This window comes from Nothobranchius furzeri, chromosome 10 (assembly GCF_043380555.1).
Source record: "Nothobranchius furzeri strain GRZ-AD chromosome 10, NfurGRZ-RIMD1, whole genome shotgun sequence".
Lineage (NCBI taxonomy): Eukaryota > Metazoa > Chordata > Actinopteri > Cyprinodontiformes > Nothobranchiidae > Nothobranchius > Nothobranchius furzeri.
In genome coordinates, this window is record NC_091750.1 from 66,093,679 (window position 1) to 66,121,013 (window position 27,335).

Sequence of the window (27,335 nt, forward strand, 5' to 3'; positions counted from 1 at the left end):
CCACATGATGCAGGGCTTTCCCATTCCCGGAAGGGATTCAGCTGGCCAGGGTGCTCCTGTCCCCAGATAAAAGGTAATGGGAATGCTACAAAAGAATTCTCCAGAGAAGATGTATCCTCTTCCTGACCAGGTGCGAGATCCTCAGTGATGCGGACGCCTACAAATGTAATGTTATTTAATGTAACAACTAAAAAACTGCACTGATGATTCTTTGCCACCAATATAAATGTTTATTTTAAAAACTGACACCAATAAGCAGAAAAACACAACATAATATGAGCAAGTCGTACGGCACTGACATCATATATTAGCACAGAGGCCGAGGACATCCAGGATCGTCCAACCATGTTTGGAAACTGTCTTTTAGGACACATTATAAATGAGAAATGATTGACGGTGACTGTTGACTTCATGTGAGGTAAATAATAATTAAACGTACTTAGAAGTGTTTCCTTAAGCATAAACTTGAGTTTTATTATAAATGTGATTATTAATCATTATTTAATAGCAAGAGTCCTCAGGCTGTCCACCAGTATGTCTTGTGTTTACATAATGGGCGTCCGAGTAATCTTCAGACGCCTGAGAGGGAGGGGTGTGTCCTACTGACGACTGACAGGTTGTAAGGAGTGGTCCATGGCAGCGGGGGGGTCACCCTGGGTGACGGCGAGTGTGGCCTGCTCTGGCAGCAGACTCGGGTCCGTCAGGATGGCCGTGGTGGTACTTAGGAGACGGAGTGAACTCAGAACCGCTGTGGGGACAAGAAAAGGAACAAAGTATTAAGGTCAAGCTCCTAAGTCAGGGTTCTGCGACCTTTACAACTGAAAAGTATTTAAGTTTAAGAGAGCCACAAAATCTATTTGACCCTTAAAAATCAGCCGACATTTAATATCTGATCATTAAAACTGCTTTAAACTTTTTATGTGTCTTGGTTTACTTCTCATCTGTGAACCTTAATGTGTACAAAACATTTATCAGGTTGTTGGTAAAGTTTCCTATTTCTGATTTTCTGTGTTATAAGAAAATCTACAGCACTCCCACGTTTTGATCTTAAAATTGATTCAATCCCAGAAAATACATAAAAAAACTACTTTCTGTTTTTACAATATTCTGGCTAAAATATGTAAAAGTTGTTTTTGTTGTTTGTTATTTAAGCCTAACAAACAAACAGTTCAACAGTGAAGCTGGGAAGATTTTAAACACAGTTTGTGTTTTTTTTGCAGCTAACTCTGGTTCTGGGATGATGAGAGGCATCCTTCCTATTGTACCTAAATATAAACATTGGATCAAGTCAGAAGGAGCTGCGAGAGGCTGAGGAGCCACGAGTGGGTCCGGTCTAGACTCACTGGGTCTGAGGGTGGGCAGGGCACAGTGCTGGTCCAACCAGGAGAGAGTAGAGCGACACAGATCCTCCACACTGGCAGTGGAAACCATCCCGTTATAAGACTCAAACAGAGGCTCGATGATGATGCTGAACTAACACAACATTAAGGAATAAAGTCCACCTAAAATAATGATAGGACTACATTTTAATGCACATTTTAGCTGTGAATTTGTTCCCACCACAGAAATAAAATGTTAAGTGCATTAATTACAGCCACGGCCATGCAACAATTATGACATTTTTATGTTTAAAGAGCAAGTCAACCCCTACCAGAGTCTAACTCCACTCCCACTTCATGTTTGAAAAATGCAACACATGCTGTTGCCTGGCAGACCGAGAGGGCGGAGCCGCTAACAAATACACACACACTCAGGCTCACGACAGCATTGTGACATCATAATGTACCAGTTTACATCATAGCATACCTCTTAGCCAATAGCGGTGGCAGATTTAAATTAAAATACAGTGCAGAGTTTTTACCTGACAACGGCACAACACTGCCAGTTTTAGGCAGAATATTTAAATTCGAACTAAGATGCACTGAAGTGCCAAATTATTGACGACACGTGTCTGCAGCACGATTAGACACTCGTTTATTTAGTTTATCAGCAAAAAAATGTTTATTTGGGGGTGACTTGCTCTTTAAGCAGATTTTTAGAATGTAAACATTATACAGCAACAGCATAAAGCATGAAAATATTAGAACACTCAGATTTTTACATTTTATTTTTGCTTAAGTGGAAACAATTTTCTTCCATATCTTCATGAATATTCATGACATCATTGAATTCAGGGACCCATTGTGACCACAAACACATTCCAGGTCTGGAAATGTTGCCAAATGCTGTTTTTTGGATCATTTGCTCGCTACCACTGGCCTAAACTTGCCTAGGATTGACTGAATAGTAATAATAATAATAATAATGCATTGAACATACATAGCGCTTTTCTAGACACCCAAAGACGCTTTCACACACTCACATTCACACACTGCTGGTGTAACAGAGATGAAAATGTGAATTTCACCAAAAGTGATGTGCAGTGATTGTTTGTTTTTGGAGCCGCCTACTGGTGGTTAGGCGCAACTGCATGCAACGGGTCCTTCAGGCGCATTCACGGCCCCTCCCACCAAAGCAGTAATGAAAGCTGCTGGAGGTAGGTGTACTGTGAAGCCGCTCTGCACTTAAAGTCATTTTAACCTTTAATTAATATATCAATAGGACTTGTTACAGATATTTAAGTGTTGTTAGAGCATATTTTGAAAAAGACCGTTGTATGCAGTTGCAGCGCACACACACTGATGTATTATTGTGTGCTTGTTTTTACATCAGATCCTGCCAGTAAAGAGCTCTGAAGGACAGTCCTGTGTCTGTGGCCTGATTGTATGTGTGCGGTGATTTGAGGCAACTCCAATAACCCTGGACGGACAAGAGGAGGCTGTCACACAAGTGATGGTAAGCTAGTTGTAGCCACAGCCGCCCTGGGGAGGTCTGACAGAGGCGAGGCTGCCATTTGGTGCCGTCGGCCCCTCTGACCACCACTAACACAGGCAAGTTGGGTGAAGTGTCTTGCCCAGGGACACAACAGCAGGATACCCCTGGCGGGAGCTGAAATCGAGCCCATGACCCTCCGATCATGAGGCAACCCGCTCTACCACCAGAGCTACTGCTGCCCCAAAGTGTTAGTGTTTGTTGTTAGCATTAAGGGCAAACTGATGGCTTGATTATCACCTGTAAGTCGCTTTGGACAAAAGTGTCTGCTAAATACATAAGCATAACGTCTGGTGTAAACAGTTAAATAGCATTAAATTTAAAAAACGGGTTGGGAAACAAAGAAACCAGACAGCGTGGCACTGAAACATAAGACATAAGCACCTCACAGAGGAATAATCAAGAACATTCATTTAAACCCTCTATGATAATTGTTGCTGAGCTTTTCATTCCAAAGAGGATACAATCCAGAACTTCCAGTTTTGCAGAGTCTGAGCGCGGACGTAGTCCCTGAACTTTTGCCTCATGTAGTCGAAGCGCTGCCGGGTGATGGGAACGCCGGTGGCTGGAAGCTGCTGCTGGCAAGAACTGCAAAAAGAAACACGCTGAATTTAAAAAAAAAAAAGAAAGGAAAAGCAGCAGCAGAGTGCACTTTTAAAATAAAACCTCTTCGTTCATCTCCAGAGGAAGGAGAGGGCGACATCGTCCTCTCCTGCCTTCGTCTCCGTTGATGACCAAGGTACGGATCATAGAAACAGAACAACAGAAACTGAAAGGATGGATCAAAGAAGCGACTGAGATAAGGAGACGTGGACCCAGGACCATGAATAGGGATGGAGGAGTATACACGCTGGACCCCTCACGGGACATGGTGATCGACGCGGGCAGGAGAGGGCGATATTGTCCTCTGCTGCCTGTAGATAAACGGAAGTGATGCCACCAACATCGACGTTGCTCTGATGAAGACAGAAGTGGACGTCGAAACATTTCAGCAAAGGTAAAAACATGCTTTATTTGCGCCGTGTGTGATGAAGAACCACAAAAATTTTATCGGACAAAAGCGACAGGAAGTAGCCGAAACTGTCAGCACTCTGTGTGCTAGTCAAGAACAGAAACGCCGTGGAAATAGGCAAAGGTCTTACTTGATGGCTGAGTTGAGGTGCTGGATCTCCTCTCGGAGCCTCTGAACTTCCTCATACAGCTGAGCTCTCTCCTGTTGCATCTTACCGATGTACTCAGCGGTCTTCTGCAGAGTCGTGGCTTTGCTGATCTGTGACAGCACACAGAAGAATTCACATGAGCACCCTCACCTCTGACAAACTTGTGTGCTGTTCTGTTTTCCAGCAGAGCCCTGTAGCTGCTCCTCTATGATCCACATCTCCTTCACCGTACCTTTATGCTCGGCTGCGAGCTCAGCGTTGTCACAAGGTTATGCAACGTGTCAAATCCCAGTTTGATGTTGAAACGCCTCTTTTGCTCGGCTGAGATGTGAGTGATCCTCCTGGTCTCTGTTTGCTACGGACACAACAGCAATGATCGAACAGCATGGAGTATGTTCCCCCTTTTATTATTGTAAATGAAAACGAGAAGAGACTCCCCACCTTAGTGGACTCTATCTTCCCATGCCCTGAGAAGCCTGAATGCGGGGACTCGGGATTGGACGGTTTGTCTAAACGGTTTGGTGAAGTTTGGCCAGGATGTGCAGTAAAAACAAACAACACGTAAACATTTATGATTCCTCATCAATGCAAGGTCAGATGACACAATAAGTAACTGACGTGGCTATTTTAGGGACATACCGGTCACGCTGCTCCTGTCTGAGACATGGAGCTGAACAGGTGAGAGTTTCTCCGTTTTGGGAATGAGGAGCGCCGTGTCGGTGTTTGTGGAGCTGTGGGTGAGAAGGGCGGACACTGCAGAGCCTCTGGAGGTGCTGGCGTGGGGTTCACTGTGGCCTAGGGCAGCGCTCTGACCTTGCAGAGGTGCCACCACCGCAGGCCAACCTGCTCCATGCTGCAGGAAGAAAGCACCACTAGCATGAGTAACTCTGCTTCTCTACGGATGTACGTTATTCTAAAGGATTTTAAGAATCACTAGATTTTTAAAACTTTTGATTCCATGAAGCGAAGGACAGATTTATTAGAGAACAGACGGATATGCGTTCATTTTAAGCAGATTTCCTCGCAAACTTTGCATCGTCAATCAGCTGAAACCAGTCACAACCCAGTTAGATGTTAGCTACGGCGTTGTGGTCTTCTAAAGATCAGACAGATAGGAAACTTCATGATTACCAAAGAGGTGGTAGTTGTTGACTTCTGACCTTTGGTTGTCACTAGGGTCGTACTATTAAATCCAAGCGTGGGCTTTCCTGGAAGAAAGAAAAACAAAAGTATGTTTGCGTTTACTTTTCTACATCATCTATGTGGAAACGTAGATCCTCACGTTCGTGTGTGCCGGAGGAAAGCAGCTTAGCCAGGCAGCTAGTTGGCATGGGGACACTGGAGTGGGGGTCGGAGGGCAAAGCGGAGGGGCCGAGCATCCTTGCCCCTCCTGTCTTTTGCTTGTGCTTCCCTCTGACCCCTGAAGCAGCCACCTGCTTCGGGACAGAGAGGGAGTGGGCCGCTGTGGTCGGAGGGGGCGCTGAGTGGACCGGGTCAGAGGGGGCGGCTGGGTAACTGAGAGGGTGGCAGAGAGTCTGTGAGAATGCTTCCACTGCTTGAGGGTAGCTGTGAGTCTGGTACACAGAACCCTGAGCCCCCCCGGTGGAGGCCGTGTGGGTGATGACAGTGGAAGTGACGCCAGTTGTTGCATAGAAACCAAACTTGTGGCAGGGCAGCGGATGCAGATATCGAACACTAGCGGGGGTCGGCTGATCGGCATTACTGGTGAATCCTACAGAAAGAGGTGCGTCACGGTATGACTGCTGTCCATACGGCAGGGCTCCTGATTCCAATCCAGATGTGTGGAAGTCTCCGCAATCCTGACTCGACCTGGATTGGTCCGTGCGAGTGCTGGATGTAGAAGGCTGAGGCAAACTGTCTGATGAGAGATCAGGCTGCCAAAAAAGAGTTATTCACTTTTACTCATTCCAAAGGAACGTTCCAGAAGGAAGGTGAACAGAAGCTGTACCTGAGGGAGCTGGGTGTCTATGAGCAGCTGGGGGGTCGTTACCTTGGGGGCGGGCGCAAACACTGTGCTGGATGAGCTCTCATAATAGCTACAGTCTGAAAAACCGGTCTGATCTGTGGGCTCGTCTCGGTAGTTTATGAAGATGTCTGAAAGAAAGCGACACAAATGTTTATGAGTTGTAATGAAATGTGGGGGCTTGTCTGGGATTTGAACCTAAGACCCACAATGATTTCCTTGAAACAAATCGTCTGTAAAAACAAAGTGTATAAAATAGTCTAAAATTTCAGGATCTCTAACAATGAAACTGAAGGTGTGTTGTTCATCTGGTGACCAGCAGAGGGCGAGCTCTCTTCCTACAGATCTTTACTAAAAATGTATTTAAAACTTTGGCTGCATTTTAAAAACACATTTTTTCACTAGCATGTGTCAAATCCAGCACATCTCAGCTGGGAATGCATCCCAGATTACCTGGTATGTCCATAAATTCATCCAGGTTGGGCTGCAGTGGAGTCAGTCCTGGCTGAATGATGTCAGCATTACAGATGTACGCTGAGAAAGGACAAAATAAATTAAGTTAAGCACAAAACAACCTACAGGAGTGTTTTGATTTAAACTTACACCGTGCCACTAATCAATGTCTTCATTGTCTATTTTGTCCAGTACTATTTGCTGAACCAACATCAATACTTCTGATCGTCTTTAAATCCATTTCAGGCATTTTAAATATTTAAACAACTTTACTGAAGTTTATTTATACTTTCAAACTGTCACTGTCAAGACGAGTGTTTGAGATATTTCAGCATAATTCTCTAACAATCCATGCTAAAAACAATTTTTACGTCCTAGTCTAACTAGTCTCAGGGGCAGTTTTTCACCACTACTCAAAACACAAATTTAAAAATCAAGCATGTTAGAAATATTAATTTAAGTGTGTCATATTTCAGGAAACGTTTCTGTTCTTAATCCATCTCTAGTTTGCAGAGTTGCAAATTTCATGCATCATATCTAAGATTCAGGTGCTGAACTTGATTCTCACTCAGCAGAAGCCGATCCTGATGCATTATTGAGTTTGCATGTTTCTCCGTGAGCATGTAAGGCATTTCACCCGATGCATTTAGAGATTTTTAACTGATTTCAGATGAGAGTATTACTTGGAGATCTTTCTATAAAATAATTTACTGTGATATTAAAATCTACAACCGAATATGAATAATTAATGTCATTTAATTAAGCGGAATCTATCAAAATTACAGCAGATTTTATTTTTAATGTCGTCTAACTCTGACTCTTTTCCAAAGTTTCCTATTTTATTATTACAAAACAGGATTGGGGCCACTGAAAAATAAGAAAAAAAGAAAAGAAAATTTGACTTTTTTTCCTCAGAATTATTTTTCTTTCCACCCATCCATTCTGTTCCACTAATCCGGGATCAGGTCGTGGGGGAAGCAGCCACTTAGGCCAGCTCCTTTTGGGGAACTCCAAAGCATTCCCTGGTCAGCTGAGAGACAAAGTCCCTCCAGCATGTCCTGGTTCTTCCTTTATGTCTCCCAGGTTGGAAGTGCCCAGAAAACCTCATCAGAGAGGCATCCAGGAGTCATCCTAACTAGACGCCCAAGCCACCTCAACTGACTCCTCTCTGTGTGGAGGAGCAGAGGACCTACTCCAAGCCCCTCCCGGGCGACCAAGCCTCTTACCCTATCTCTAAGGGAGAGCCCAGACAGCAATCCTCTTGAGTAAAGAATGACTAATGAATAGAGCTGAGGAATATAATAATATAATAATTGATGCATCAAGTTGCGAACATAAATAACATAAATAATTATGTTCACCATGACACAAAAACCGTGTCCCTGAACCATTGAATCATAATACTTAATATAAAGCGGTTTGTTTGTTTGTTTTTTAACCGTGGCATAAATATGTTATTCTAAAGGTGTTAAAAGCCAATATATGGACCTATTATGGATTTTATCAACTAAATGAAGGGTATTAATTGGACATGTACTATAGGTTTTCAGTTCTTTTAAAAGTTGTGTGTGTGTGTGTGTGTGTGTGTGTGTGTGTGTGTGTGTGTGTGTGTGTGTGTGTGTGTGGGAGGGTGACCCACATCATAGCTTCAAATGACAGGATTTGGAGTCTTTTTGTCCTGATTATGTGGATATCTCTGCTCTGATTGGCTAACAGGAATGTGACTACCACTGACTTGGTTTGCTCTGCAACAATGTTTTATCTTCACAAATAACACAAGCCTGAAGGAGCGTCTGCCGTGTGGTGGAGTTGCTAATGCTAATGGTTAGCTTCCGCTAACCGAGACATTCTCTGCTGTTTCCTGGACGCTAAACCAACAGCCTTCCCCGTTGTGAGTCAAGATGGGTGAGTCCATGAATAAGTGACAGCGTCTGTCAGGATTTTCTAATCTTAGAGTTTCATTGTCTATTTTTTATCAGAAGCGAATGCAGGAGATAGGTGTAGGAGACTGTTTTCATGTTAAGCCTGCATGAAAAACTCAGTGTGATTGATTATAATTAGAAATAATAGATAAAAAATTAGTTTTCAGTGAACCACACCTTTAAGATTTTGTTAGCATCTGCAGATTGATTTATTTCCTGCAGCCTGAGATGTGACTGTTGATGGTGTGTTGTTTCAGACACATTTTTGATTTAAAAAAAAGCTAATATCTGACATCTTCTATTCATTGATGAAAAAACCCGTGTGAAATAATCGCGATGCATCGAGATATGGAATTGAACTGAATCGTTGACATGATAATTGTAATTGAATCGAATTGTGAGCATTCACACCTCCACTAATGAGACAAAGGATTTGTGAAAGCATAATTAAATAATTACAGCAGGGAAATTTTGGTTTCTTCTAAGTAAAACTTTATAAATGTGAATAATCTCTATTGACTTCACATTTGAATACTTCTTACTAAGCTCATCCACAGCGTTTCTATTCATCAAAAGCAGAATCTATCACTTCTATTTGACCATAAAGGACATTTCACTGCTGGATGATAAACATATTAAAATAAACCAATAAAAAGCCTCCAGTTCTCATAGATGCTGTATTTCAGAGGAAAAATGACTCACTGTTGTATCGCTCGCTGTTCCAGGGACACGGTTTTTGTGTCATGGTGAACAGCGTGTCGGAGATGTCAGAGAGAAGACAGTCCAGGTCAAACATGTGGACCTCCACTGGGGCAATCTCAGGCTCCTGGTAGCTCTGATTGGACCTTTTGTCCAGCTTGGCCTGACAGATCTGTCCCTGCAAGACATCAGGCAGGAACTCAAAGCTGTGCAAGTGGGAGCTGGAACTAAGCATCTGAGGGTGATCAGAGCCAAGAGCGTTTGATGCTTTAAAGGCATCTGTGCACACAAAGCAGGCTGCAATTCTGGATTTGTAGAAGAGAAATAGGAAACATCATTTTCTTTAAAAAACAAAGAATACAACTGATTTTAAAACAATATTTAAAATTAAAAACATGATACAATTAGCTATTGTGTTGTAAAAATAAGTAAAGAAACTCACAGAAAAAGCAGCTCATGCCCCGCTCCTTGCCCTCTACATAAAGATCTTAGTTTCGCCCGATTTTCTTGGTCGTCTTCAGCTTCGACTGCAGCTCTGGAGCCGTTTTTATAGGGAAGCCCAGACTGAGCCGGAAACTGTTTTGATTACGTCTGAGCAGACATCATCCCGTCTTTAGAGGATTCGTGCGTTTGCATGCGTGTGTGTGTCCCATTATAAAAAGATAGTTTTAACGTAGTGTTAAAAAAACAAGCCCCCCACCACCACACACACACACACACACCAGGTTATCATTACATGGTTTCTTTTTGACGTCTCACCATTTCAACAACAGTGGCAGCTTTTTGTCCCCGACCTCAATTTGGGAGTCACACACACACGTGAATGCAAAAAGGAAGACCCGAGGCTTCGGCAAACCAGAGCGACGCCATCAAATCTTTGAATTTCTTGCATCCGATGAGGATTATTTACATTTTTAAAGGGTTCCCTGCAACTGGGTGAGGCATATCACAACCCCAGACAAGGGTTGTTGCAGGATGCGGATTTGTTGCAAGTGATGTTATGAAATAAAACCATAATAATAATAATAATACAAACATGATGGTGTATGAACTAATAGTCTCTTTGGTCAAAGTTGTTATTTTTAAAAGCTTGGTACTTTGCAAATTTCATCAGTGTGCCCATGGTGATCCTTGAAAAATTGTTGGCCACCCCACTGGAGCCCTCACCTGCCTTAATATATCACATTCTTCTTCTCTAGTCAAGATGTGAAAGTTAAAGCCAATAAATGAATATATTCTAATAAATAAATTATATATATATATATATATAATTTATATATATATATATATATATATATACATAGATATATATATATGTGTGTGTGTGTGTGTGTGTGTGTGTGTGTGTGTGTGTGTGTGTGTGTGTGTGTGTGTGTGCAGCAAACCACAACTGAAAACTTGTGTGTAAAAATACCATTAAATGAGCATGTTTGTTTGTTTGTTTGTTTTTTTGATCTCTTGTAATTTAGCGAGATAACATATGGGAACACAGGGCATGAAACTGTTTTGATGACCTTTGATCTGTTAGCAGCTGATATCTGCCCTTTAAAGCTCCGCTCAAAGCTCCAGCTCACTAATATTACTGGAGTTCTTAATTTTTAACCCAGTGAGACACAATCCTCCAGCACCAGAGAGGAGCTCTTCCTCCTCCTATGGCGTCACTGTCAGCCCCGCTGCCCCAGCGCAGCTCCAGTCTGACAAAGCCCAGCTGGAAGTAGGTCAGACTTGAGAAAATGACAGGAAATTTTTAAGCTATTTCACTGGAAAAAAAAAAAAAAAGATTAAAACGTAAAACCCAGAGAAGGGATTGTCACTTTGGGCAATCAGCGTGTTTAAATTGCCTACAAATTCCGGGCTATGACGCACGGCTCAACTTGTTTTTGCCCATGTGCTCATTTTTTTTCCATTTTTTCCTCTCCCATCTACTTAATCAAAAAAGACTCGATCCACGTGTTGACTGACTCCATTCAGATGGAAATAATGTTAGCGGGTGAGCAGCCCACACAACTCGGCCAACTTTAGCCTGGAAAGGTCAGAAATCATCACAGCTCTACCTCAGTGTTTCCAGACCCAACAAAGGAAACACTGTCTGTTTACATACCTCCTGCAGCATTGACAGAATATCATCCTTCTTTTTCTGAAGCTGCAAAAGAAAAAGGGAAGTTGTGCAAATTAATTTAGAAGCAAACTGTCTCAAAAAAATAAATAATAAACACTAAATTAAGGATTAAGCAACTAAACTAATCTAAAACTTGAACAACCTTAGTTTGGAGAAGCAAAGTTTAGTTGTGTTTGAACAGCTGTGTTGACAAATAACCAAAAAGACGTCTGGTTACAAACTGTCCTTACTTTTCCTAGCAGGTTATGCAAAAGCCATTTTCGTAACCTTTACAGTGACATACATTTCACATTTCTTGATTATTCTTGCAGAAATATGAAGTTCCAGCCACATTAGCTAGCTCTGCAGCACATTTCTGCAACAGATAACCGGGGATTAAACAAAACGTGTAAAAGTTCATTTGTGGTGGTGTAAAAGTATCTAAAATAATGTAGAGGATAAAGTATGGCTGGAGCAAACTGGTCCTTAGTACTTTAATAGGTGCAAAACAAACAGAACTGATGTTTCGACAGATTATGTCTTCTTCAGACTCAGAAGAAGACATAATCTGTCGAAACATCAGTTCTGTTTGTTTAGCACCTAAAGTACTAAGGACCAGTTTGCTGCAGCCATACTTTATCCTCTATATTTGATGTCCCATGGGCTGTCGGAGCACCTGATGTCCTCTGGATGATGCACGACGTGCTCTTCTATTATCTAAAATAAAACTGCTGTCACAAATTTGAGGAGAGCTGTAATTTAAGCTGAAACACGTCGTAACTGGCCAGCCAGTGACTAGCTGTTAACTCATTTATCCAGTCAGAACTCATCTGTGTTTCTCCTAACTTAAATTAACTTAATCTGACTTGACTTCATGTGGCTTCACCTTTACCATTGACTTGATTGGACTTTAAAGTGAGGGTCAAGGCCTGGGTGGAGACGTATTTCATCCACACTTCCTGTTAGGAAAACGCTTCTGAAAGAGGCGTCTCCCGGCGGGCCGAGAGAGAGGCACTGAGGCAGTGGTAGACAGCACCCCCGCGTGTGATGTCAAGAGTTTCTCAATCTAAAAATGAGTTGTTAACGAGCGCGTGTGCACACAAGCACGCACTCACACAAGACTTACCGCTCAGGAGGAAAGCAGACACAGATTCTGCAGCATTCTGGAGCATTTCCTGTTAAACGGGAACATTAGATAAAAAGGGGAGGAGGGCTTTTTTTTAAGGAGGTGAGCGGCTCAGACAGCCAGCGTGTCATATCAGCAGGTGAGTGGCCGAGCCAGGTGGAGGTGCGGCTGCCTCACCTGGAGACCAATGCGGTGCAGCCACGTAGTCATTTGCTGAAAACGTCACGTTTTTCAGCTTAGCCATCAGCCACAGCTGGTTCTACATAAATGTGGAGCAGAGTTTTTAACCTGAAGATGGAAATAGAATTATGGTTTTGGGCTAAATTATTAAATTTAGAGTAAGTTGCACTAAACTGCCACACTAATGATTACACGTGTACAGCACCATTAGACACTCATCTGTACACGTTATTAGAAACAAAAAAGGTCATTTAGGGGTTACTTGCTCTTTAAATAAAATCTACTTGAACTAGACTTAATTTGACTTGACTTCACTTAAACTGGACCTAACCTAACATGAACTTTAACTTTACTTAGCTTAAACCTTACCCTTGACTGATCTTTAATTGACTTTAAATTATTTTTAAATGGACTCAACTCGACTTCAACAGAAGTCTGGAACGTTTTTTTTCTCACAGGGCGCCATCTAGAGGCAGAAAAATGTGTTGCATCTTTAAACCCCTCTGCCTACTTCCATGATTATGGCTAAACCAATGCCTCTCGCTCATGAGAATAACTTTTCTATAAGAAATGTTGCCAGCTCTGCATCTGTTTAGGTACGTCTGCAAACGCATGATTGACGTCTGCAAGTAAGTGGATGTCTAACACTTGGCTAATGCTGAGCCGTGCTCAAGTAAAATTGCACGGGGCTCTAAAGGACAGGGGGTGGGCTTAGCAAGAAAAATAACTGACATATTGTCTACATGGTAAATGGCTTGTATTTGATATAGCACCTTCTAGAGTCCAATCCACTATCAGTCATTCACCCATCTTCCCTGAACCAGAAACCAGCGATGCAGGAGGAAACAGGATAGTGCAAGGCCGTTTTCTAGGTTCAAACGTCTTTTGTTGTACGTGACTTCCAACTGCGTCAATGTCAATGTCAAGTTTATTTATATAGCACATTTCCAACAATCAGAGACTGCACAAAGTGCTGTACACAGACAAGCAGTTAAAATAAAATGATAAAACACTGAGAACCATCCAGTAGACCCAAAAATTAATTAACGATAAAATCAGTTAAAAGCAAGTGTAAAAAGGTAGGTTTTTAAAAGAGACTTAGCAGAAAGGCTGTTAGCAGACCCAATCTGTAGGGGAAGGCTGTTCCAGAGCTTGGGAGCGGCCACAGAAAAAGCTCTGTCGCCTCTGGACTTCAGCCTAGACTTGGGAACAGATAATAGATGTAGAGCGGATGATTGAAGGTTTCGTTTGGGGACATGAGTGTTTAAACGTTCCGACAGATAAGGAGGGGCCAAATTGTGTTGTGCCTTAAAACAGATCAGTAGCATTTTAAATTGAATCCGGTAAGTGATCGGGAGCTAGTGAAGAGCTTGTAAGACGTGTTATGTGATCTCTGTGTCTCCTACCTGTCTCCTACCTGTCAGCAAGTGAGCTGCCGCATTCTGAGCCACCTGCAAGCGGTGAATTGGCGACTGCTCCAGTCCATGATAAAGAGAGTTGCAGTGGTCTAATCTCGACGTGATTAGCAGGTGTATAACCTTTTCAAAGTCTTTGAGTGGTAAATAGGGCTTGACTTTACTGAGAACACGCAAATGAAAGAACACACTCTGGACAACAGAACTTATCTGTTTATCAAGTTTAAAATGGCCATCAATTGAAAAACCCAGATTTCTTGCCTGAGACACGCAAAAGGATTCTAATGGGCCAAATACACTGTTTACCCCGTGCAACAGCCCAGGGTCCCCAAAAACGACAATTTACATCTTTTGGTCATTTAAAGTGAGAAGGTTCAATTGTAGCCAGTTTTAACATCTTTTAGACAATTCAGTAATTTGTCAAACAATGGCCTTCGAGAATGTAGTGGGACATATATATGCACATCGTCCGCAAAGAAGTGATACGAGATGCCATGCTTATGAAAGATGGCGCCAAGAGGCAACAGATACAGCGAGAACAAGAGCGGGCCCAAAACTGAACCTTGAGGGACACCACAACTAAGTTTCACTGGAGACGAACAACACTGCCCCATATTTACTGCAAAAGTCCTGTCAGGTAGGACTTAAACCACTGCAACACTGAGCCCAGGATGCCAACGTCATGCTCTAGGCAGGATAAAAGGATCTGATGGTCCACCGTATCAAACTGTGTTTTTCTTTTTGGGACTCTGGTAGTTTGTCCTAAAGTTGAAGTGATAGCAGCCGGCTGTTTCTCCTGTTCTGATATTATTGAGTGGAGAACCTCTCACACCAGTGGTGATCTGTTGCTAAATACACGAGTGTGTGATGAACCGTGGAGGACCCAGGGGAGTGTGGTGGTTCTGAGAGGCCGACCACAGAATGGTCCAATAGGTGCTTTCAGTCCACTTTAATTTGACTTGCCTTGACATAATCATCAAACACCAGAAAGCAGCTTCCCGTTTGAACTCATGCATGCTGAAGACATAACTCCTCTTCAAACCCTGAGCTGCTCCATCACCTTCAGGTCCTGATTTTCTCTTGTCTAGCTGGTTCTGGTGGATCTCAGAGCTGAGCTAAAAATCTTGCAACCATCCAATCACATTGAAGTGATGTCATATCTCCATGACTCAAGCAGAAAGGGCCTGGTACTATCAGTATAATTCTCTATCGACTCACTGGCTGAAAGTGGTTTTTGCTCTTTCCAAAATGTTAGAACTCTAAAATGACTGTTCCATTTATAATAGATTTTATCATAAAACCCAGATTTATGCAGTTTGGAACATTTAAATAAAACTGTGCTAGAGGAAATATTTCCATATTGAGCATTGAATGTTTAAAGGAGGCAACCTCACCCTCTTCTTATAGTAAATCCTCCACTTGTGATACTCTTTGATCACCACTTCAATCCTCCTCTTCCAGTAACTGCCTTCCAGTATGATCGCCTGTCACCCAGAAGGAAAACTCAGTTCAGTTCAGGGACTTCTGCAAAGAAATAAACGTTTTCCCTCTCCCTTCAGAGACATCGCTCACTTCAGGTTTCCGATGTGCTTCTGCCTCCGAGCCTTCCAGCGGCGTGACAAACCCACACACTGGGTTCTTCCTTTTCTCCACATCTGAGCACAGAAATGATCAAACTTGTAGCTGATCTTTACATAACCAAAACGGAAAAGCAGTTTGTTTTGGACTTTACTTTGTTACTAGGGATGTCTCGTTCCGATATCGAAAATAATTCCTTATCGACCCAAAAACACTGTATCGGATTATATCGGACTGCATCAAAAATCTCCGATATAAGCAATCCGTTAAGGTTCACATTTTAGCAACCAATGGTTAAAAACTAATTGTTTTTTTTTTTCAAACTTACTGTTATTGGTTCTTGTTTTTCGATTGAGTAATATCACTTGATCAAGCCTTTCACACATTCCACACTACGAATCGTATCGGTATCGGTCAATAATGAAGGCTGCAATATTGGTATCGGAAGTGAAAAAGTTGTATCAGGACATCCCTAGTTGTTACAGATGATAAGAACCAAGAAATGAATGGAGAATTAAAAAATAGCAATTCTTAAATAACAACATAAACAATGGGAAACTATAAAACAGGTTTTTCACAAATTTACATGAGATTTGGAAAATAGGAGAATGTATTGGACAAGATCCCAAATAAAGGTGACCTTCTTATACGTCTTTCAATGGGTGTCATAAATAAGAACAGAAAAAATGGGAGTTCCTGCTTCTTCTCATCAAAAGGAGTCAGTCGAGGTGGTTTAGACATTTAACGACTCCTGATCACCTGAGGCAGACCCAGAACTTGGTGGAAGAGTTATGTTTCCACTTGGGAATGCTTCAGGATCCCTAGGAGGAGCTAGAGAGAGTCGGAGGATCACGGGATGTCTGTACTTCCCTCTGTAACCCAACCGTGTTACCCCCATCAGGAATGTCAGGAAGGTGAGGGAAAGTACGATGGCTCAGCTGCCGTGTCTCCAGATAAAATTGTCCCTTTCAGGATTTTCATATCAGCGTATTACGACTATTACAGCAATCTCACGATGCATGACATTTGCACAGAAAACAAGTGCCTTGAGATGACTCTTGTCGTGATTTGGCGCTATATAAATAAAATTGAATTGAATTGAATGACATCACTGATCAGCGCCAAAAGGCGCCCATGGACATTAGTGACATTAAGAGTATTATCTTGCCAACTTATGCTATTATTTAATCCACTTGGGGGATGGGAGAGCAGCTGTGTGATGTAAAAACCTCACCAGCAACTCCTACAGTTTTACAAATGCTGGTTGAAGACATCTACCCATACTATTTCGAATTACAACTAAGCAGCATGAGAAAATCACAAGTCCTGGCCACGACTCTACCAGGCACTCAGATACTCCTTTGGTTCCTGACATAGCTCAGAAAGTGGTCCTTTTGGGATGTCCCACTGAAATGAAGACACTCGGGTACCGTGAAGCATAGACATAATTTTTTTGGGGTGGGGGGTGGGGGGGAAGACATGTCCCCCCCCACTTTTTCCAAAGTCAAGTTTGGACCCCTGCACTTTTTACCATCCAAAAACAATATTACGCTATATTAAATTGACACTGGTTGAGCTCTAGGACCAAGCGGAAAACAACCGTTTGTGTTGAAGACTGTTTCCCATTAGAGCATACTGTAAAGACCACCCCCCCACCCCCACCCCCCGTGTCCCCCCCCCCCCCCCCCCCCCCCCCCACTTTAAAGTGAAAATTACCTCCATGCCGTGAAGGTCCAGTAAAATTACCCGGAAGTCCCGGTGGTAGAAGGAAGGATAATTAAAATGCAGTCCTTCAAGGAATTGTGGTCTTCTATCCAAGATTTTGAAAGACCCACTTCTTTTAATGCAGAAATATAGAAATGTTTGGACTTTATAAAAACATGCTGCTTTCTAGACCACATATTATTTCGAAAAAGTTCAGAGATGGTTTAGGAAGCTATTCTGAACACACCCCCGAGGCAGAAAACTGGAGGAGGGGTGCCGTCCTTCACTGCACACTTGCATGAGAATGTACGAAGAACTTTCAACTTAATGGTGCAAAAACTGCTAAACTGTTGGTAAAAATGGGATTAAAAAATGACCCCATGTGCTTCGTCTCACGATGTATGTATGACATTTGCACAGAAAACAAGACAAAGGATGTATGTTTTCTTTACACTTCCAACCTTTTCTGATTCCTGTTTCCAATGAATAATTTAAGAAATAGTCTTTTGTGCAGCGGACTCACACTGAATGAACCACGCTCTCCAGATCGCATTGTTCAGGCGGATCTTGTCCCTCCAAAGCAACCGTAGACCTTTAAATGACTTCCATTTGGGAGAAACTATCTTCCCACTGTGGGAGGGGGAAAAAGACAAAAAAAAAAGAATCAAATACTGCAGAAATCAGACATATGAGCAAGCTCACAGAAAAATAAAGAATGAAAACAAGAAGCCTCACTGCTGGAAACATGTCCTGATTTTGACTAATAGCACCCAATACGCTGATTCCTCAGGATGTTTGCACTTTTTTTTCACCAACATCCCATCTCCTGCTGAGTGCTTAAGAGAGGGCTCCTAATGTGAGGTGCTGAGGGTGTTGCTAGGTAGCCGGTGAATCAGTCTCAACATGCTTTTAATGGAGTAAAATGGCCACACGTTGATTACTGTACTCCTAAACAGCAGAGAGGTTCCTTGGAAATACAAGAACCATTGTGCACCACATTTATTAATAACAGATATTAACTAATTTCTTAGGTCTAAATAATCAATAAAAAATAAATGATGACTGAAAAGAATTAATTTGAAGTATTTTTTGTTACGTTTTGATGAAAATGTTTAGTGGTTAGTTTTATTTGCAGACTTCGGACAACATTTCTTGCATAGCAGTCAGAGCTGTGAAAACATATTTGTCACCTTGCAGATTTCTACTGGTTGAGCTTTTTTTTTTTACTTAACTGAACACACATTCACTATTTCCATAAAGCTGCTTTGGTCTCTAGTATGAATGAATGCACTTTGAGGTTTTGTGTGGGGGGGAAAAAAGCTCTGGCGCTCCTGTTTCAGGGTGCAAAAGTTAGTCATAGAAGTGGGGGTGGAAAACGACAGGATCCGAAGTCTTGCTCATTAATATTCATGATGTGTGAACATCTCACCTCTGATTGGCTAGTAGCAGCATGACTCTTCTGCTGCCTCTGTTCACTCGTCTCTAGGGATGGGTACCGAATTATGTACTTTTTAAGGCACCAACCGAATTCCAGAGTACCGACTGATGTCATATGAAACAGTGCCTTTTGCGGTAATCAGCACCGGCACAAGAGCGTAATATTGTAAGTCACCGTGGGCAAGCCGTGAAAAAAGCAGCACGGCAGAGAGGAAGTGTTCTGAAGTTTGGGTCCACTTCACCAAATGGGATGGGTAACTGGGTGATGATGAAACCAGCAACAACGATCTAAGTGAGGCATCATCATCTTAATCGGCTCCAATAGGTAAATAAAATGTTTAAGATAACCTTAGCTTGATATGTTAGCTTCCATTCAGCTAATGGTGCGTTCGCTTTCTCTTCGGAACTCCAAAATTCTGACTAGAAGAAAGCGAACGCGCTCTAAAGTTTGGCTTCACTTTACTAAATGTGATAAGCTGTTGGATGATGATGAAACCAGCGACAATGATTTGAGTTTGAGGCATCTTAATCTGCTCCAGTAGCAAAATGAACTGTTTAAGATGACGTTAGCTTGATAGGTTAGTTTTTGTTTACATAGCTAATGGTGCGTTCGCTTTCTCCTCAGAAATTTCAACTTCCGAGTAGGAAAAATAAACAGTTTGAAAATGAACGGCAAAAGGAATTAAATAAAAACTGTTGCCTGGTATTGAAGTTTGCTTTAGTTTCATTTGTAGTAGGGTTGGGTGATATGGCCTAAAATCAATATCATGATATATTGAGGATTTCACCTCGATAACGATAAATGGACGATAACTACAGGTATGTGCAGAAACAAAAGATGTCCACTAGATGGGGCTGTCACGTGTATTATGTGGAGTCACATTTTAACGTGACTCAAGGTGGTACAGCTTCTTAAACGGACATGAACTTTACCAACCTACAAACATCTTTTCATTTTTTACTATCAGTTTATTGACATGGGAAAATTTATCTCAAAAAGAGTCAGAAACTTCAATAATAATACATTTTCAATATATTGCCCAGCCTTAATTTGTAGTTTATAATACATGGTCTCCTCATCATAGTTATTCCAGAGGACATAGAAGAGTATTAGGTGTACATGGAGCTGGGTTTGTTTTTGCGTCCTTTAGAAACAGTTGTGGTTAAAGGTTTTCATATTGAAGCAGGGTTTCCCTTACATAGGCGTAGCCGTGGCGGCCTGCCACGGCTGAAATCCCACTACCACGCCTACAAGATCCAAAGTTTTTTTGTTTTTGTTGGCGCTGTTTCCCGAAGAAGCAGCGGGAACTACTATGTTGTCGCTTGTGATCACAGCCGGCGGGCAGCAAGAAGAAAGGAGCAGGCAGGGCAAGGTGAAGTTACAGCATAAGTCACTGAGTTTAAAATTAGAAAGGTAGCAGTGGATATAATGCTTTTTGGTTTACATGGTTCAATAGCATTAAGATAAACGAGTGTTGACGATCTTGACAGGGTTTCCTCCAGTGCTTATTAGGACAGGTTTTCCTCCCCCACCAGGCTAAGCATCACTTATTCATGTAAAATTTATGTATTTTTTCATGTCTGACTTTAACTGCATCTAATACTGTATTACGGCGTGAGCGCAACAGCGACAACTTAAGATTGATGTGTGAGCAGCCTGAGAGGTCGGGTGTTTTCATCTGAACCCTTAAAACCTCCAGCAGGCTACGCTGCACTATTGACGCGTTAGCGCGCGGCGCTAACAACTTAGCGACGTGACATGTCTCGGAGAAAGCGTAAAAACACGTTGGACGCTTCTTCTGAAGCGGGAAAATAACACCTCTACTTAAGCAGAGCACGACGTCGCCTAGGCTCGTTCACGGCCGAGCCGGACTGACCCAGCACAGCCACTGGGTCGTTGGAGCTGCCCTGTGACTGCCTGATGGAAAACCAGCGGGTTTCATCAGACTCGTAAAGTTTCTTGTTTTTGCTGGGGACCCCCTGTATTTTACCGCTCCCTCCTGCAGTCTTCCCCTATTAAAATTTGAAATGATTCTGTAAATCCCGTGTATCAATAGAAAAAATCTCTGACTCTGCCAGCTGCAGTAAATGTAGTTTCCAAATAATAAATAAGAGGTGCATTCATCCGTGCATCTCCTTTGATCCACATTAGTGATATTTTCAGCACCAGAACAGTGAAGCAAAGAAACAGATTCCTGAGTTTGTTAGTAATTTTATTTATTAGGTGCATCTAACCTGTTGTATTTTTCTCTTAAATGAGATCAAATCAGTGCTTCTATGGATTGGCTCCTCTCTGCACTAGAAAATTTTACTTTATTTAGAGACGTGTCATAATTTCTCCCCAAGCGCCACAGCTGGAAAAATTCCTAGGGGAAACACTGTGAAGAATTGTGTACAACATTACAATGATAAAATACAAACAGTTGTATGTTATTTATCATTATATTTATCAAATATGGTTATATATTGGGGAAATAATATATATTTAATTTAAAAGGCGATTTATATAATTTTTAAACACTCAAAAGTATCAAAAATTGGCACCGTTTAGTACCGGTATCGATCCGTAGGTACCGGGAATTGGTACCGTATTGATTCAAAAGTCAAAGGTACCCATCCCTACTCGTCTCCACAAATACCAAGCCTAAACGAGTTCCTCTATGTTGAAGTTGCTAATGCTAACGGTTAGCTTCTACTAGCCAAGACGCGCTCTGCTCTCTCTCCGCCGCTAAATCAAGACATCCTTCCTCGTTTGCGAACAAAGATGGGTGCTATGAATGCAAATTTTACCGTGACATAGATCTGTGTGACTTTTTCTGACCCGAGCGTTTCCGTGTCTATTTTCATCGGATGGCTAAAGCAGGCCACAGGGGTTGAAGTCTATTTTCATAAGAAGCCTGCATGTGAAACTCAACGTGATCAATCCTATTTCCAAAAACAACATGTTTCTCTATTTACCTACGCTTTAAATTTTTTCAATCGACAAATTTATGTTTCGGACAAAGACAGCATGACTAAAACACAAAATGCAGTTTTCAAACGATGGTTTTAAGCTATCCAAAAGAACCAGGCTCTGTGTGAAAAACTAACTACGTCTTTTGTAAAATCATGAATGAACTGTACTTAACCAGGTAAGCTGATATTAAGCCTTTGTTCACTAGCTACACTAATGTCTGCTAAAAGGTTTCCAAAAGCCTAAAGAAATTCAAGAATTAAAGAATCCAGAACATCAAAAGCACTAGGTCAGAGGTCATGATTTAACAATAACAAAGAAGGCCAAAATCGCATCACAGAAGAGACCCAAGGACAAAAAACACCAAGAATAACACAACACATCTTGCACTTTACACAAAAACATCTTGATGATCTCCAAGACTTTTGGAATTTTTTCTTTGGACTGACAAGACAAAATTAGAACTTTGAGGAATGAAACAGTTTCATCCAGCGTTCGAATCACAGGGGAGCTAGTGGGAGCTCTAAAACTGACACACCCAGTGATAGTGTGATGGTGTGGGAGCCGTGAATTCTGCCCCCTACCAGAAACTTCCCAAAGGAGAATGTCTGACCTTTGACCTTACAGGCCATTCATGCGGGAAGGCTCTCTTGATTACAGCACACATTCGCCATGGCGTTGGCATTGATTCAATAAGATTCTGCAATGAGACATGATTCACATCAGGCCCGGAGTGGCTAATCGGGAGGGTCTGGAGAATTCCCGGTGGGCCGCGCGATGTTTGGGCCGCATGGGGCCGGTGCTCTCGTTTTTGTTTTTTATCATTTTATTTTTATTTTTTGGTGCCGGTGTTCAGTCATGGCACTGAGGCCGCCAGGCTGATCACATAAGCTCCTCCCGGCTGTCTCTGGCTGGCTCTACCTGCAGGCTGCAGCTCGTTTTTTTCCCCCGTATGCGCCTGTGCGCACCATGTGACCACGCAGTTGACGGAAAGATGGAAAGTAGAAAGAGCAAGGGTGGCGCGGAGAAGGCAAGAATTAAAGAGGAAAGCGTTGGAAACAGATGCAGCCAAGGCCGGATTAACCATATGGGCAACTGGGCAATTGACCAGGGCCCACGAACTCTAAGGGGCCCAGGGCAGCAAGCGCACGAGCAAAATACTGTAGGCATGTCTGTAATCTCCCGCATTATATTAAATTAGGGTGACCGTATGTCCGGTTTTCCCCGGACATGTCCACTTTTCACTCTCTGTCCGGGCGTCCGGACTGGGGGTCCGCGGTCGTATTGATGAAAATGTCCGGCTTTTCATCCAGGAGCAGCGATCGAATTATGGGGGAGCTGTATATCTTACACATCCAGGGGAGCCGGAAACAAGTTTTCTATCTATATTACATCATTTATGGACTCTTCTGAGCAGAGAGCACAGAGAGCGGCACAGCGCGTTCGTGCGCAGCGCTCCAGGCAGCTGCGTCCAGCGCACGGTCCATTCTCAAAGTGGCGCAACCAAAAAACTATAATTAGCACACGATCGTTCATGTCCGCACATGTTCTCTATTATCTGTCTTATTTGTGCCTGAAGCGCTCTGCTGCTGCGCAGCTCATCACCTGTGCTGCGCGGTGCTGCGGTGATTTCGCCTCACTGACGCAGCATCGAAAGGCGCACTCCGCTTTGCGGTCAGGAGATCCATTTGATCTGCTCAAAAGTAACTGATGAGGTGAAAAAGTAAGAATCCTGGCAGCAGTTTTTTCTGGAGAGTTTAGAGGAGACGCAGGAAGATGAGAGACAGACAGGACAGGAAAATAGTTAAATAAAAACAAGAAAACAAAACTAAGTGTGGAAAAGTAAAATGTAGGTAGATCTATCTCCACTACACGTTTTTACCTGTATAAAACAATAAGTTATACACATGTCATATTTATACATCTGATACAATTCAGATCACCTTCAAAACTCAGTCACACACCCAGGGCCGTTTCAAGACATTTTGGGGGCCAAGGCAAAATGACCCCCCCCCCCACCCACCCCATAACAAGGCTCCCCAGAAGCCTCTGTGTAATTACCCTCTCCAGGAGTGTTAGTTATACAGTGTTTATAAAAGCTCCTCAGACATTACTGACATGTTCTAATATTATCAGATGAAAAACTAAATTATCAGACATGCTGTCTCATCTGCTGCTTTTCTAAACTTGCAAAAAGAAACAAAACCATTTGAAAGCCACTATTTGTGGATTCTCTGAAAGTTTCCATGGAGTGTGGGACAACTTATTTTTTCATTGATCCTATCGTCTAATCTCACAGCTGAAACAAGCATCCTTAATAATCAGTGCACAGGAAGCTTACCGATGCTGTAGTAAAACAAAAGGTATAATAATTTATTATTATTAAAACCTTGTTGCAGCACTAAAGCAGAAAAATGAGATTTTGCAATACATATGCTAAATATTTACATATGAATTGTTTTAGAGCCCTTTTATTGGCAGAATCTGATATTAATTTAGTTCTTACAAAAAAATGGGTCCCAGCGTGGTTTGTGTGGTGTTGCCATAGTGTGACATCATAGGCACAGATCCCCTGTCCTCTTGTTTGGAAATGGAAATATGATCACCCTACATTAAACAAACTGTCCACCCGGGCTTTTGCGCTGCACAGAGACGCTTCGCTGCCTACGACTGAACGTCAGTTGAGAGTCAGTCTCATGCAGACTGACCAATGAAGAGAGGGCCTCAAGTTAAGACCCTCTCCTCATTGGTCAGTCCACACAAGGTGGGTCAAAGGTTACCCTGAGCGGGTTACGTGATGTCAGGCATTCAAGCATTGAGTATATTTACTGCATATTACAGTAAAATATTCTGTATGTGACCATATTATGGTGATCCTTGGGTCGTGATGATGGGGCCCTTGAATATTGTTGCCCAGGGTACAACAAAGTCTTAATCTGGCCCTGGATGCAGCTAAATGTGCAATAATGAGCACCTTTTTTTCTCAAACAAGCTCGCGGTCTTTAACTTCAAATGAAGATAAAACGGGTAAGGCAAGTCAAGATGTTAAACTTTACCGGCTGCAAATCACCATTCAAGTTAATTAAGCATCAATAATGAATTATATGGCATCATGACATAACGTTATGTAATATAATTTACAGTATGATGTGACTGATGCCACCAAACTGTCTTGTCAGAGTCAAACACAAGATCCAGTAGGCCTAATAAGCACCAGGCAGAAACCCACAATTCCAGAGCGGGCATGTACAGGTAGGATTACTTATTGAGTCAGTGAACTGAATATTATTAAAATTTATATGATGAAAACTATCCTGGCTCTATATGAAAGTGTTCTAAAATGCTAGATGATTCAGCATTGATCAGAAAGCGTGTAAAAAAGGAAAATGAATGCTGAATTGTGACAATTTTCACACAATGTAGTGTCAGAAGAAGAGCCAGGAGCCAGCAGTGAGGGTATTGCTCCTGTTGGGATAGAAGGTGAGCCAACTCATGTGCAAACAAGCAAACATTAGTTTCATTATAATAATTTTAATGTCCAAATAATAGTAGTGACCTGATGTATTTCTGTTAGTAAATGCACAAAGCCCACAACAGATCGTTATTAGAATGAAAGTAAAATTAAATAAGCCTGCATATTTTGCCATAGAAAATATTTTCATTGGTTACAAAGATGTGTTTTCCATATCAAATGTGCCAAAGCTTTACAGATGATTATTTTAATTGTGTGCAGGTGAGTCTAGCGAAACTGGAAAAAGTGTGAAAGGGAGTGCTGAGTCATTTCATTTTAAAGGTTTGAAAATCTCAGAACAGCTGTTTGAACAGAATGTAGATTGTTATATTGTTAGAGAATGTGTTGTAAAGAACAATGTTGGAGATGTGCACTGATGTTCAAATAAACCTACATTGTAAAGCAACTCTTTCTTGCTTTACAAGAAAGAGTTGCTCTTTCTTGTAAAGCTACTCAACTCTTTCAACTCTTTCTTGCTTTACAATTACAAGGCTTTACCGAGTAGTGTGCTTTTGTAGACTATACATATAAAGTTCTAACATGATTTTAATAATAATTCGTTAAGTGGGCCGGTCTGGGGTCTGAAACTCCAGGGCTGAAAATGTGTCCCACTCCGGCCCTGATTCACATCCATCCAGTGTTTCGTTAATGTTTCACCAAGATCTTGCATTGATGGCGGTGGAGTCTGACTGCTGCACAAGGACTTCTCCAGCACATCCCAAAGACTCTCAATGGGGTTAAGGTCTGGACTATGTGGTGGCCAACCCCTGAACCACTCTTTCACTATCTGAGCCCTCAGTCTTTTATTCTAAAGTCAAAATGTCCCCCTGAGGTTGTCATAAAGTTCCAACAGGAAAGACTTTAAACTAGATAAATAATAATGGAAGTGTGAGGTTGAAATAACAGGAGATGGATCTTTAAAAGTGTGGGGACTCTTTTCACGACCTTCCCCCTGTTGCCCTCAGTCAGTCGGTCCATTCCTGCCAACTGGACTCAAAGTCCAGCTCATGGTGAGGACTTTTCAGGCTGTTGTGCAAGAGACTGACAACAAACACAACTGCAAACTCACTTATCAGCTGCTTCAAAGGGAAAATAACACGTGTGCACATATTCACTCCGCTAGAAGCTGTTTGAGGCTCTTTAAAACGATTTTTACTACCAAAAAAAACCCCACCAAATTCTGGAGGTTAGAGAATAAAAGACGCGGCAGCGAACCCACCTGTAAGCCAGGGACATGCACTCAAACAAGCGGGTCAGAGTGGGGTCGATGCTCAGGCTCCCGGAGTGGTACCGGTACGTCTGACACCAGGTTCGGTTCACTGTGTCGAAGTCATACCGGAGCGAAGCGCCGCTCTTTCTCCGCCTGCGCGCCGCAGAGTCGCTGTGCGGTGACGACACCATGAAGTGTCCGCTGTGGATGACCTGGGACCCGGGGAAGGAACCGGCCGAGGGTCCGGCGACGCCCGCCGGCTGTGCCAGACCCCCTTCCAGCTCCGAGTCCGACTCCGAGGAGTCCTGCAGCCGGGTCCGGACGCTGCCTCCGCTCGCCATGGAGCTCGAGTCTCTGCGGAGGGTTTCTGAACTTTCCCCTCAGCTGACTCCCCCTTCCTCCCCCCTCAGGCTGATACTAGTGTCGGAGAATACAGCCCCAGAAGGAAAACACTCATGATTAATTATTAATAAACCAAAAATACGACTTTGATACCTGGGAAATATATAAAACTTAATGTGTACACAGGCTCCAGAGATGAAAAGCGTTTTCATTTAATTTAATTTGCTGTCAACACAAATAAGTCATTAAAAATGTCTAGAGACACTAACCTGGGAGGAACTGCCAGGGGCTTATCCAGGTGTTTTGTTAAGGTGGCTGAGCACCGGGTTAAAGCGAGGTGGGTCAGGTTAAACTGTCTTTCTTCTCTTTTAGTCATAAAAAAGTCACATGCATTAAAATCATAAGAATTAAAAAATTAGGATAAGGAAAAGTGTACAAGCACAATTAAAGTTCAGACATAATTAGAGTATGTAAGTAATGAAGAGCATAAAACCCAAATTAATTCACAAAAACACAACTTTTAGATAGTTTGCAGATGGATATAAAACCAAGAGCTATCTGTAAGGGAGAGCTCAGACACCCTGAGAAGAAAACTCATTTTGTCCACTTGTATATGCGATCATTCTTTCAGTCACTACCCAGAGCTGATTACAGCTGCAATCAATTCTCTCCTAAATTCATAAAACTATTGT

The 27,335-nt window shown here is 42.3% G+C and overlaps 1 protein-coding gene across 4 annotated transcripts; it reads right to left on the minus strand.

Moving 5' to 3' along the window:
* Positions 1–207: 207 nt before the first annotated feature.
* On the minus strand, positions 208–26,699 carry LOC107387028 (carbohydrate-responsive element-binding protein). Of its 4 annotated transcripts, none has more exons than XM_015961773.3 (17): positions 26,311–26,697; positions 17,714–17,820; positions 15,481–15,563; positions 15,303–15,392; positions 11,191–11,232; positions 9,093–9,267; positions 6,469–6,549; positions 6,043–6,146; positions 5,314–5,926; positions 5,163–5,239; positions 4,671–4,884; positions 4,473–4,540; positions 4,264–4,386; positions 4,014–4,141; positions 3,336–3,459; positions 1,344–1,473; positions 208–748 (listed from the first exon to the last, which is right to left on the minus strand). In XM_015961773.3, exons 1-17 carry the CDS (start codon positions 26,640–26,642, stop codon positions 600–602), a joined length of 2,640 nt encoding a protein of 879 aa, XP_015817259.3. In that variant the 5' UTR covers positions 26,643–26,697; the 3' UTR covers positions 208–599. The 4 variants fall into 4 exon arrangements, 3 of the variants coding, with proteins under 3 accessions (XP_015817259.3, XP_015817258.3, XP_054586877.2); XM_015961772.3 differs by having other exon boundaries at positions 6,001–6,146; XR_001573150.3 differs by having other exon boundaries at positions 611–748; positions 1,344–1,468; positions 6,001–6,146; positions 26,311–26,699.
* Between the last annotated feature and the right edge of the window lie 636 nt (positions 26,700–27,335).

Coding starts and splice junctions, on each gene's coding strand:
- LOC107387028 (XM_015961772.3), bottom strand. CDS start 26,642: ATGGCGAGCGGAGGCAGCGTCCGGACCCGGCTGCAGGACTCCTCGGAG. Junction 5,927..6,000: donor TAGACACCCAGCTCCCTCAG/GTACAGCTTCTG, acceptor CTTTTTTGGCAG/CCTGATCTCTCATCAGACAG. Junction 5,240..5,313: donor TTCCTCCGGCACACACGAAC/GTGAGGATCTAC, acceptor TCTTTCTTCCAG/GAAAGCCCACGCTTGGATTT.